Below are 13,778 nucleotides of genomic sequence, written 5' to 3'. Positions count from 1 at the left end.
ATACAGGTTGTTCTTGCTTTGTAAGCAAGAAAAAAAATATATTGTATATTTCTTTGTCCCTAGGAGGCTGCTTAGTTGGCAGCAGAAAAAGATAGGTGAAGCCGGGCGCGGTGGCTCACGCTTGTAATCCTAGCACTTTGGGAGGCCGAGGCGGGCGGATCACGAGGTCAGGAGATCGAGACCACGGTGAAACCCCGTCTCTACTAAAAATACAAAAAATTAGCCGGGCGTGGTGGCGGGCGCCTGTAGTCCCAGCTACTCGGAGAGGCTGAGGCAGGAGAATGGCGTGAACCCGGGAGGCGGAGCTTGCAGTGAGCCGAGATCGCGCCACTGCACTCCAGCCTGGGCGACAGAGCGAGACTCCGTCTAAAAAAAAAAAAAAAGAAAAGAAAAGAAAAAAGATAGGAGAGTTTAGTAAGAACAGTTAAAGAGGCACAACTGACCCTTTTGCTGAGTCTTTAGAAGAGGTATTCACTGGAGTTAACTGCTCTGACCAACCCTTAGGAAGCTTTTTAGGATTAAAAAAAGGGGGGGGCTGGGAGGGGTGGCTCATACCTGTAATTCCAGCACTTTGGGAGGCTGAGGTGGGTGGATCACCTGATGTCAGGAGTTCAAGACCAGCCTGGCCAAGATGGTGAAACCCTGTCTCTACTAAAAATACAAAAATTCGCCAGGTGTAGTGGCACAGACCTGTAATCCCAGCTACTCGGGAGGCTGAGGCCCGAGAATTGCTTGAACCCAGAAGGCAGAGGCTTCAGTGAGCCGAGATCCTGCCATGTACACTCCAGCCTGGGTGACAGAGTGACCTTGAATATCTCTTGAGGAAGAGGAACTTGAAAAAGGAATATTCAAGGTGCTGTTCCTGGTGTTAATTGCACCTAACGACACTCCAGCCTGGGTGACAGTCTCAAAAAAAAAAAAAAAAAAAAAGACAAGAAAAGCTGGTCCTTGAGTTCACTTTGTTAACAAGGCAGATAAAACAATTTCTATGCATCTCTCCCACCCCATCCCATTTTTGGCAGAATATAACAAGAACAAAAAGTAATGGACTTCACGGGTTTAAGAAAAGGAATATATACCATTGTTTTCTTATTTTTTTTTTAAGTTTTCAAATTTTAATATGGGTTTTTAAATGTATTATAAACTTCTGTGGGGCTTTTAAAAACCCATACCTAGGCCGAGCACGGTGGCTCACGCCTGTAATCCTGGCACTTTGGGAGGCCGAGGCGGGTGGATCACAAGGTCAGGAGATCAAGACCATCCTGGCTAACACGGTGAAACCCCGTCTCTACTAAAAATACAAAAAATTAGCCAGGTGTGGTGGCACGTGCCTGTAGTCCCAGCTACTCAGGAGGCTGAGGCAGGAGAATCGCTTGAACCCGGGAGGTGGAGCTTGCAGTGAGCTGAGATTGCGCCACTGCACTCCAGCCTGGGCGACAGAGCCAGACTCCATCTATTTAAAAAAAAAAACCCTACCTATATCAAGTTCTTCTATGCTTTAGCAGGTCTCAGGTCTCAATTTCCCATTTTCAGATGGCAGGCCTGTTTTTAAAGGACCAATTCGTACTTTAAAATATGTGTACACACACACACACATACTTACACACAGAGAGACATACAGAAAGACTATATATTTTTTGAAGCACCATTTCACATCTACCAACAAGAAAAATAACAAATTCATATTCTCATTATAATTCTGTTATGAAGGATAATAATGTAATATACAATGCCATGTTTAAAATATAAATACTATCAGTAAATGAAAATACTGACAGAGCTTAAATCTCTGTTCAGAAATATTTTTAAAGTAAGGCTCAAAAAAAATGTGTAGATTACAAACACACTATTTCCTGATCAATCCTAATATTTAAATGAATGCAAAAGAATTTATTTCAAGATCAAATAGAATGAAGAGAGAATACTAAATTAAACTCAGTTGATGAAACATCCATTGTTAACTGCACCCATGCAAAACTCCACAATACAACTAACTGCTTTTACCCTTATGACCTGATGCAAAATGCAAGCACAAAATGGAGAATATGTATGTACTTAACTTTTTAGCTTTCTATATTTAAGGCTAAATAATTGTCTAAGGAAGACCTTTGCTTTAAATAATCTTGGCACATTAAAGGATAACACAGCTCCCTAATTTGAAGAACAAGACATAAAATTCAGATAATTTATGGATTGTTGTAATTTAGAAAGAAGTCTCTATCTAAACCAAACTTTGAGAATAAAGGCTGATTGCTTTTATTTATTTGCTAACTGCTTGACTTTAACTACGGACATTAAACTCAACATCAGTTCAACATCTGCCATAGGTAAGAAGCTGTTCTAGATGCTGACATTAGCCAGCACTTGATTATGAGCCACTGTTTTATCAAGCTGCCTATATTTTTCAGTAGCAACTTAACTATATATTCTGTAAGTTATCAACAATCAAGTTTAAAGTCTAGGCTCCCTCCTACTACCCAGTACATGAAAAGATGATCTCCCCCAATTTCCAGCTAATTAGTATTTAGGAAATATCAACTTGGAAATGTAAATCTACTTGGAAAATAAAAAAGTACACCATGCAGTTGAAAATGAAAGATAACTTGTTTTCTGACAACCCAGTATCTGCATCTGACATGGCTTCCCTACATTCAGAAGATAACTGAAAACTGATTATGCAGACACACACACAATCCTTCTCTTCATGTACATGTCTGTGCACATGCACACACAAATACATTTGTAATCTCACTCATTACCTTTACATTTCGTTTATCGGTATTTAAACAGCTGAACTGCAATCATGACCTAGAATATGGCTTATGTTATGGGCAGGTCTGTTTGAGGACTGCTTGGAAGAGTCAGAGGCAGAGGAATTTGCTATTGTAAGCAAAGGTGACATTGCTGAGCCATCAGGAAGCGCTGTAGCTATTTCTGGAAACAAAGATGTCATATTAAAATTGGATAAGTGAGAGTTGGTCATGTGCATTGGTGGCATATCTGGGAGAAGAGGAAAACTTGGTTGAGCAAACCCAACAGGTCTGGGAGGAGATAAAATTGATCCAAATCGGTTATTTAAACTTCCACTGTTTACCTTCTCTGTGCTAGGATTTGAGAACATCTGATTAGGAAAATAGGGGATTGAAATATCATTGGACAGTGTAGGATGAGCAGGAGAGTATGGAGGATAGAAGGAGGGCAGAGTATTTTGCGGATCTACCGGGATGAGGGCTGGAGTTCGAGTGGCACTAGGCTGAGTAACCTGTGGAATGAAAGAAGCATTAGCATTTATTGGTGGATTCATGCCACCCTCAGGAATAAAAGAAAAACCAAAATTTTGTGATAGTGTATGCTGGTCAGGACCTGAATTATCATTAGGTACTTGTGGGCTATCAGGCATGAAACGAACAATACTTCCTCTCTTCTCTGTAGCAGGTTGTTGGCGTCCAAGAATCATACTGCCACCAGTAGAGAGGGGAAGATGGGGAAGACTTGGATCAAAGACAGAACTTTGCCTTTGGTTTCCAGAACGATTCCTTTCAGGCTGACGAATTTTGGAACCACTGCTGTCTTGCAGGGGATGCCTTGATCTCTGGGGAACTGAAGAATTCGCTTGACGTACAGCAGGGCCTTGATCGCCATTTCCATGAGACACAGATGGATGTGGCAATGCTGGCCTTGCAACTCCATGCATGTTGGTTGTGACTGGAGGGTTCATGTGGCCCTTGGTCGCATGACTGTCAGTAATCCTCATGGGATTGGATTTCTGTACAGAAACATTGGGGCTTGTGTTTCGACCTTGAATATCTCCTGAGGAAGAGGAACTTGAAAAAGGAATATTCAAGGTGCTGTTCCTGGTGTTAATTGCACCTAACGACATGTCACAACTTTCCCGATTCTGACTCTCACTCTCTCTTCTAATATGGACATTTTCATGAGTTGGGGGACAATTATATTCAATTGCAGAGGATGGACCACACTGTGTATTCCTCTGATGTTCTGAGAGTGACCTCTGGCTCCCAATGACCTGATCACTGAGGTGAGGGGCAAGTAAGCTCTGCATGAAACTTTGGTGACAAGTATTTTCACTGTCCCTTGATGGAATACCATTTCCTGTTGGGATGCTCTGAACTGGTGGGTAAGGTAATCTCTTTTGACGGTCAATTGGTGGGGGGCCAGTGTTTTGACTAATTCGAAAAGCCTGGGACTGCATACTCCGCAATGATGATACAGGGTTACCTATTTCATTGTTTCTTGAAGATTGTACTTCAAAATTACTCTGGGGCTGTTGACTAGCTCCACTTGGTTTAAACGTCTGACAATCAGAAAGGCGGATATCTGAGGCTACAGTATGGTCCACACGACCCTGCATATTATGAATAGCCAAATTCTTATTTCTGGGAACATCAAGATAGCTTCTCATTTCAAGCTGATCTGAAACTCTGGAACCCTGAATTGATATTCCCATTCTCTGCTCTGAATTAGAAGATGTCTTTCCAATAAGTGCCTCAGCAGAATAACTTGAAACTCTATTTCTCTCTGGCCTGTGTGGAGTACAGGTCATGTCTGAAGATCTAGTCACAATACTTGGTTGGGACACCATTTGCTGCTCTAAGCCTCTTGATGTCAAAAGCCTCTGCATTGGATTATGCCCAGATACATGTTCAGATGAAACCCCTGAACCTTGCTGTCTGCTTCCAACATCCTGCTGTTGGTGCATAATATCTTGATTGAGATGGTTCTGAGGATGGTTATGATGGTTCCGACTAGTTGAAGGGTTTTCACAGCTCTTCTCTGTCTGGGAGCCTCCAAAGTGTTGCTGCATTTGTTGCTGCATCTGCTGATGATGGGGATGTGGCTGGCCACTCTTGGATCGGGATTGATCAGTTCCATGGTGCTTCGGTTGTAAGGAAAGCTGAGAGGTCTGGGTGCCCTGAACAAGATTCCTCTTTTTCTGCATCTGAACTTCCTGTTGCAGAGTCCTCTGTTGGTGGACATTATGGGGCTGAGAGTGGACAGAGCTCTCTGCATGAGGTACATGATGCTGCATTTGATATAAGTGATGCCTCTCTCTTAATTGCCCTGCTTGTTGTTGTTGTTGCTGCTGCTGCTGCTTTATGTAGAGATGGTTACTATGAAGGTGAGATACCCCTTGAGCTGGAACATGCTGCTGCAGGGCCTGTAGATGTTGACTTGCCTGGGTTTGCTGCTGTTCAGCAACTGAAGGCTGAGAACCACACTGAACTTCAGTTTGCCTCAATGCAGGAGCCACAAAGTTGTTACTAGGTGGAAATAATCGTGTAAGGCCATCTCCATGAGCTGGGTTGCTAACAGGCACAACTGAGTTTGAAGAATTAGGAGGGATCTGACTGACCATCATTTGAGTTTGATCAGAAATGGTGTCTGGAGTTCTGCTCATCAGGGACATACTTTCAAGCCTGACGGGGGCTGGCTGACAGTGCTTTTGACGTTTAGCTGAAGACAGTAAAAGGTCATCTTGGACAGCACGCTTAGCAGAATCCTTACGGCTTTCGTGACTTGGCTTTAAGAGTGGCTCTTGAATCTGTGAATTTGGTATGGTACTAGTCATAGTATTTAGCTGTTCTTGGGAATATTCGGTCATCAGAGATGGTCCAGGAGGTTGACTGCCATAGGAGCTAGACGAAACAGTCAGATTAACCGTTGCAGGCACAGTTGTTTGCTCTGAGGTTGGGGATAAACCCGCACAGCTGGCCAGAGGATGGCTGATGCTGCTCTGATGGATAAGATTATTCACGCTTAAACTGGTGATGCTTGGTGGCTGAGAAGTTGAATCCTGTAAAGATGCATTTGATGTTTTAATTCCTAGAGAACAACTTGGTTTTTCAAGGGGCCTCTCCACAGTTGCTTCAATTGAACCCTGAGAATTAAATTCATTTGGTGTTGCTTCTGCCTGTCCTGTGCCATTCTCTTTAGGTATCTGTGATTTGAAAGGTGGGTCTCCCTCTAACAATGATGCTTCAGAAGGCTTTGAAGCAACTTCCCTTATATCAGCCTGGAGGCCAACTCTTCCCTTCTCAAGGTTCTCCTGGTCAAAAATAGCTCTTGCTGCAAGAGCTACTATATCAGTTTGCTCTACAAAGGTACAGCTGTCACATGTATTAGTTGTTGCACTGCTGGTCACATCTTCTCTTGTTGTTTCAGGAAGCATGGATGCAACTGAGAAACTACGACTACTGCCAGAGCTGGTTGACATGGGAGAGTCGGCCTGTCTACCGGTGATCAAAGAACCATTAATAACCTCTTGATCAGGGAGGCAGGAATGATGATGTGGAGGATCTCTATCATCGTTGTTCATCAGTAATAGTTCCTGTTTGGGATGTAAATTCACACTTGAATCAACTATTTTAGGATTTTCTGAAGAAAAGTCAGGATGATCCATTTGATCAGAAAGAGATGATTTCTGAGGGGTTTTTTTTTTAGCAAGATCAGATAGCAATGTAGTTAAACCTTGCCCCTTTAAGAGACCTGTGGTTTGCATTGTATCTGATGAATCTTGCTCAACTCTGCAAGGTTCAGCAATGATTTCTACCTCAGAAACACAGTCAGTACTTGTAGTGCTTGTTGTAGATGACAAACCAGAAACCTGAGAAACCAAAATGTGAGGATCACTTGGAGATGGAATCAATACATTGGCTGAAGTGCAGGGTTTGGCAGCATCTGATAACGCTAAACTACTTGGTGGTTTATCCTGAGATGTCTCTTGTTGTAGATTAGGGGTAGAATCTTTGGATTTTGCTGCGGCCATTGCAAAATGTTCACTTGTTACAGAATCTTGGGAGGGTGAGCTGGACTTTTCTGGTGACTTAGATTTCAATACAGACTCAGGTATTAATGATCCAGAGCTTAGAACACCCAAAGAATGTGAAGCAGAAACACTCACACTATTTGCCTGGGACATAGAGACAGATGGTAACACAGCAGGGAAGCTTTCTAGCAGTCCATCATTACAGGGTGGCTCTGCTGAGCCTTCACTGTTGGGGCAGTCTAACTTGCTCACATCTCTGACTGAATTCAGGGGACACACTGACTTGTTTGCTGCTAAGTGTTTCCTGGCACCTGGCTTCTTATTCAACCTTTTAGATTTCATGTTAGGCAAACAAGCAACAGTGTTCATTGAGGAAGTACTCACTAGATTATAAGTACTAGCTAGTGTGGCTGAACTATCTGTTGTCACGGGAGGTGCTGCAGTTGTTGTTAATGAAACGCAGTTAGCTGTAGTGGTTTGACTATTTGCAGCAGTTTGAGCATTGGCAGGCTGGCTAATAGACAATTGTACACAGCTTTGCCCAGCCATCTGTGATATGCTTTGATTGAGACTGGCCAAAGCACCAAATGTATTCAGGGCAACATTGGTATTTGGATCTTCGCTGGTGGTGGGTTGAATAATTTGCATAGGGGTTTGATTTGTAGTTCCTGATGAAGACATCACAGGCTGCAAAGCAAAGAGCTGTCCATTTAAAGAAATGGTTTGAGGCTGTTGGTTTGACATGGTAACAGAAAAAGTTTGTGTTGAGTTAGACACTGATAAAGATGAAGGTCTTGGTAATATGTGGACAAGATGCTTTCCTCCAAAAGTCTGTGGTGTTGAAACATTTTGCACTGAATTATTAGACCCTATTACAGTATTGGCTCCATTGACAGGGAGTCGAACAGAACCAGGAGGTGGAGCAGGGAGGAGTGGCAAAGGATTCTGATTAGCAGCCTGTATGATCACTATCTGTTGACCTACTGTTTGGTTGGGAACTTCTGCCCTCATCACTGTTGGGCATGGGGTGGTGCTGGGTGGCTGAAGAATTATAACATTTTGATTGGTTGGAGCTGCATTAACAGCTGACCCAACTGGCTGAGCCATCTGAATCACTTGCATTGCTGAATTCAGTGGAAGGATATTTTTGGGAGGCTGAGATTTAACTTGTGGCTGGGCAATTAGTGGCTGCATAGGCAAAGATGGACAAGAAGGCAATGTTACAACTACTTGCTCAACTGGCTGCCCATCTGCTGGAAAGGAATTATTCAAGTTGATGCCTGTAGCCACATGTCTACTGTGGTTGCTTGTGGTGGGGCTAGTACCAGACTCATTTAATACTGGAGTCACAGCAGAAGATGGTGTCTGGCTTAAGGGCTGAATAGTGTTTCCCGCCAGTTGCAAAGTAGTCCACGTTGTCTGTGTGTTTCCAGCTGAAGAAATTCGTGTAAGGCTATTAATGTTTTTCAGATCTGAAGTACTAACACTTGAAGAAGGCAAAGAACAAGAAAGAGTCCAACCATTGTCCAAAGGGTTTCCTGAAAGAGTGCTTATAGGAATGGTGGCCTTCCCTACTCCAGGGGCAGATGATGCCACCACTGTAGCTGTACTTGTCAAGTCTGCACTCTTACTAATGCTCACTGGAGAAGAATCATCTGCAGTTCTGGGAGGCTGCGAGCAGACTGTGGTGGTAACTGAAACAACAAAAGTGTTTTGAAAATCACCTCTGAAGTCCTGTATGCTCAGGCAGGACTTGTTTCCATGGTGCACTTCAGTGGCAGTTGCTGAGGAGCTGTGGGGCATGTTTGTAACACAAGGGGTCATTTTCTTCAATAATTTGGGGTTCTCTTGTCCATTCTTATTTTCAGAAGAATTTTGATCATGTAGACATGTGTGCAAAGAATGATGTTGGTGAGGCTCAGATCCAATTGAAACAGCAATCATTGAGCCACTAGTGGCACCAAGCACATTTGATTCGCTTTCAGAGGTGGGAAGCTCGAGAATACTCTGAGCAGAAATGGCAGCAGGAAGACAAAGAGGAACAGGCTGGTTGGTAGCCAACGCAGGAACTGTGGTCTGATGCCATGGCTTGTTTTCAGAAGGGTAAACTCCAGAAATAGATACAGGAGTCACAAGATTGCAAGTCCTCTGTACTGGCACCACATTGGCGGTCTGCTTTTGTAAATTATGACTAACATTAAAAGTTATCCCCTGAACAGCTGTTCCCTGGCTGTTTCCACCAGGCTGATTCCCGTTGGAATAAACAATGATATTTTTTTGAACCTGGTCACTAGGAATAACAACAGAGACCTTTGAGTTTTTAAGATTTCCTTTCCAGTGAATTGTGGGGTCATCATATAAGCATATGTCATTAGCTTTCAGTAATTCAATATATCGGCCATTTTCTTTTTGGATTTCTTCCAGTTGTTTCCGTAGCTTTTTTATTTCTTCAGCTATAATATTAAAAACAAAAATTTATAAATACCTGAGAACGTCAGTATTTACAATAACTTGATAAAGAACTGTATACTAAACTACTGAATTCTAATTCTAGCATTCTAAATACCTCAACTGAGACTCTTCAGCTCTTTTCTAATACAACTTCTTTTTTCTTTTTAGAATGATATCTTAAATCCCTCTGCCCTCATTTAAAAAGTATAAATTTTTAAAGGTCAACTGAAAAATTACCCATAATGTAGAAACCTCAAAATTCCCAATTCAAAAATTTCCAGTAGGGCAGCTACATAGGTGAAGTAAGGGAAGACATACTGATATCATGGTAACATGCTAGGAAGATAACATTGAATATCAATATGCCATTTAAATGCTGCAGCAGCCAACATTACCTGTGATAGTAACAGTCTATTTTTTATTTTATTTTATTTTTGAGACAGATTCTTGCTCTGTGACCCAGGCTGGAGTGCAGTGGTGCGATCTCAGCTCACTGCAACCTCCACCTCTCAAGTTCAAGCAATTCTCCTGCTTCAACTTCCTGAGTAGCTGAGATTACAGGTGCGCACCAACACTTACAGCTAATTTTCATATTTTTAGTAGATTCAGGGTTTCGCCATGTTGGCCAGGCTGGTCTTGAACTCCTGACCTCAAGTGATCTGCCCGCCTTGGCCTCCCAAAGTGCTGGGATTACAGGCATGAGCCACCATGCCCAGCCGATAGTCTCTTTTATAAATGGCTTTAGTTTCTATTTTATCCTTTGAAACAACTGAGACAAAAAGGAATAGAACACGTAAGAAGCAAAGTGGCACCAAAGTGCACCAAAGAAAGCATCGACAATGGAACCTGCACTTTGCTTGGTAGGCACAATGCAGGTATGCTACTGAGCAGGGAGGGCATTGTCACAGCCCTCCTTTCTAAGGTAGATAGCTTCACCTATGAGTACCACTAATGGGGCAGGCTTAGCTGCTGGTATATGCTCTGTGACTCCACATATCCCCATCTGCCTTGAAACAGTGGAGAGTATTCTCATTCCTTTTCCAAAGCATCCTATTCTCCAGGCTAACACCCTGTAAGGGAGCCTGAAATGAAAAGTTCTGTTCCAACAAAGACGAGCTGAAACCAGCAGATCATTTTTCTTAGTTTAAAACTAAGAGACAAAAGAAAGATACCAGTGTCCATGGACAGTAGAAATTAAAGAACAATCATTATGGACCAAATAATAATCACGGTTCTCACTTATTGCACCTTTACTACCTGGCACATTTCATTCCTTGTTTCATTTAATAACAACGACAACTATAACAGCTAACATTTATCAAGCAATTACTCTGTGCTAGGCTTTAATCTAAGTTCTTGTATTATCTCTTTTAATCCTCACAAGAACCATGAGATGGCAATTTGTATTTTATTATCTCCACTTTTAGATGTGAGAAACAGGCCCAGAGCAGTTACATAATTTGCCTAAATTCAGCCAGGTAGATACTATGATTATCCTCATTTTAACATAGGGAAACTGGGACTTGGAGAGGCTAAGTAACTGACCAAAGGGTACTGAGTGAGTAAATGAAGCTGAGACTCAAACCTAGGAGGGCCTGAGTCCAAGGCCATTGCTTTGGCCACTAGATACATGCACAGTGAGCATAGGGAAGAAGCCACTGAGAGAAAAAAGAGGATAAAGCAGACGCACAGAAAAAGAACCAGAGAAATAACGATCATGACAGAAATAACAAACACAGATTTAGGCTGCCTTAGATCCCACCCCTAACCCCTGGCCTGTCTGGTCAGCTTTTTCTGAGTCCCATGCAACTTATATTTTTCAACAATTTCCCTTTTTCCTAAGGTAACTTGATTGTCTCAGCCTCTGTGCTTTGAAATCAAAAGAGCCTTCATTAGAAAAGTCTACTCATCATTCTGTCTTACACCCCTTCTGTGGGGTGCCTCAAATGGTTACTAAACATGGATCATTTATCTATCTGAGGGCATCACAAAAAGACCTGGGCCATAAACACCAGCTAAACTAGGTGAGGGGGAAAGCTGCTAATATTTAACTAAAAGTAAACAAGGAGAATTCTGAATGCTGACCTCCTAGGTAAGCTTTCCAATATCTTCCCCATCCATTACAATAAACACAGCCCAGCACTGACCTTACCTCAGGCAATTCTGCTCTTTTTTCTCTCCTTTTAAGGTGGCCTACTGAGTTGTCACAGGAAATTCTCTCCTTGCACTTGTCAGGGGCATAAATAAAAGACAATTTCAGACTGGCCTACCCTGAGCTTTACACTTGCCTGGAATATTTTTTTCCCGCTGCTATAAGGAAACTTTCTCTCCAATGCTAATGGAAAAACAGAACTCATTTGATGGCATTAAAAAGTCACCTTTATCTAAGAATCAAGTATCATTAAATGATCAGGCAGTTTGATGCACACATTACAAGTAGTATAAACAAAATGAATGTTTTGGCCTTTTCTGTTAATGCATAGTTAAGTCTTGGCACAGGCATATCCTAATCTTTTTAAATTTCACTGAGCAGAACTCCCCCCTTACATTTTCTTATGGGATTGCCCTAACTGCAATGTCCAATTGGAATAAAGGAGATTTAGCATTACCAGTATCATGAGTTAGGCAAACATGAAATACACAGAAGAGTTCAAAGTCAAAACTATGTATGCCTGCAAGATAAGAGGTGCTCACAGAGGAGGAGAAAGAGTTAGACTAAAATGAATTTATTGGTAACATTATTCTTCCAGACCCACTGAATGCAGGGTCTTAATAATGTTTTGGGGCCAAAAAGCTTTCTATGTCATAATATAAATTTCACTGTGACACAAACACCTAAACATTTTAAAATACAACAAAAAGAACTTTTAAATCTTTACCTTGTTCATTGTTTCCTCCATTAAGCAGGAGTTCATCATTTTGCCTTTTCAATTCTGTTATATATTTAAAGGCTTGGTCCAGGATCATATTCTTGCTCTGTCCAAGAAAATGTTAAAAGTTTACAAGTTTCACTGAAGGGTAAGAACTTGCCAGATGAAACTTTAAGCTTTGTCTGTATCACATATATATGATACGTTATCTTCTCAAAATTTAAAACAGGCACTATATTCAAAAGCTTCTACTGTATATTTTTCATATATCAAATGTTTACTGGGCAGCTAATGAGTGGCAGGCTCTGTTCTAGGCACTGGGGATATAATAGTAAAACAAACAAAGTCCCTGTCCTTGAAGAATATATACACACACATACACACAAAGGAATGCTATGAAGAAATATAAAGCAGGGTAAAGAGGGGGCTAGAGTGATGGTGGAGGTTACTTTGTGCAATGGACTGAATGTTTGTGCCCCCTAAAATTCATAGGTCTAAACCCTTATCCCCAATGTGATGGTTTTTGGGAGGTAATTAGGTCATGAAGGTAGAGCCCTCACGATGGGATTAGTGCCCTATAAGAAGAGACAGAGATGATCTCTCTCTCTGTCTGCCACTTGAGGACATAACTAGGAAGTGGGTCATCACCAGGAAGTGAACTGGCTGGCACTTGATCTTGGACTTCCCAGCTTCCAGAACTGTGAGAAATTAAAGTTACCCAGTCTATGGCATTTTTGTTGTAGCAGCCTGAACTAAGACACTGAGAACATTTGTTGTATATGGAGGTTGGGGAAGGGCCCTGAATAAGGTGATACCTGAGCAAAAACTGGAAGGAAGTGAAAGGAAGCAGGCCCTGCAGATATATGGGAAAAGGGAGTCCAGACAGCAGGATCAGAAGGGCAGGGGACCTCAGCGAAGCTAGGCTCGGCACGTTGGAGGAATGGTAAGGAGGTGAGCAGAGCTACAGTGGAGTACACATGGGAAGAGTAGTAGAAGAGGCCAGAGAAGGCCTTCAAGATTTTGTAAAGGTTTTGGATTTTAATGTTATTCTTTACTCTGTTTACCACAACTACGAATTATTCTAAATAACAGGTCAAGAGAGAAATGTCACTTGATTGAGTTTTGGTGTCACGGTTCCAGTAAATTGTATTCCTAAGCTTTTTCGAAAAGATTGTACGTTATGTTAAAGTATTCCTTTATTCTCATGTCCAATACATGCCTATATACATCTTTTTTAAAAACTCAGAGAAGGCCAGGCGCGGTGGCTCACGCCTATAATCCCAGCATTTTGGGAGGCCGAGGCGAGCAGACACTTGAGGTCAGGAATTTGAGACCAGCCTGGCCAAAATGGCAAAATCCCGTCTCTATCAAAATTACAAAAAAATTAGCCAGGCATGGTGGCGCACACCTGTAATGCCAGCTACTCAGTAGGCTGAGACATGAGAATTGCTTGAACCTGGGAGGCAGAGATTACAGTGAAGTCAGATCCTACCACTGCACTCCAGCTTGGGCAACAGAGTGAGATTCTGTCTCAAAAGAAAAAACAAACAAAAAAAATAGACAAAAGGATTTTGTATTTCCTTACATTTAAAAAATATATCTTGGTGGCCGGGTACGGTGGCTTATGCCTGTAATCCCAGCACTTTGGGAAGCCGAGGTGGGCAGATCAC

The 13,778-nt window shown here is 42.1% G+C and overlaps 1 protein-coding gene across 2 annotated transcripts in view; it reads right to left on the bottom strand.

Annotated features, from left to right (window-relative positions):
• Window positions 1–410: 410 nt before the first annotated feature.
• The window catches only part of USF3 (upstream transcription factor family member 3), a 44,388-nt gene continuing 31,020 nt past the window's right edge, over window positions 411–13,778 (bottom strand). For both annotated transcript variants that reach the window (XM_032150149.2, XM_058437492.1), the window contains 2 exons: window positions 12,118–12,214; window positions 411–9,240 (listed from right to left, as the gene is read on the bottom strand). In XM_032150149.2, the coding sequence (XP_032006040.1) occupies window positions 2,783–9,240; window positions 12,118–12,214 (6,555 nt within the window). In that variant the 3' untranslated portion in view covers window positions 411–2,782. The remainder of the gene's footprint in view (window positions 9,241–12,117; window positions 12,215–13,778) is intronic.

The sequence above is a fragment of the Hylobates moloch genome, unplaced genomic scaffold (assembly GCF_009828535.3).
Source record: "Hylobates moloch isolate HMO894 unplaced genomic scaffold, HMol_V3 SCAFFOLD_4, whole genome shotgun sequence".
In the NCBI taxonomy this organism is placed as follows: domain Eukaryota; kingdom Metazoa; phylum Chordata; class Mammalia; order Primates; family Hylobatidae; genus Hylobates; species Hylobates moloch.
Note: the sequence above shows the minus strand (reverse complement) of the source record. Positions and strands in the feature narration are given on the sequence as shown.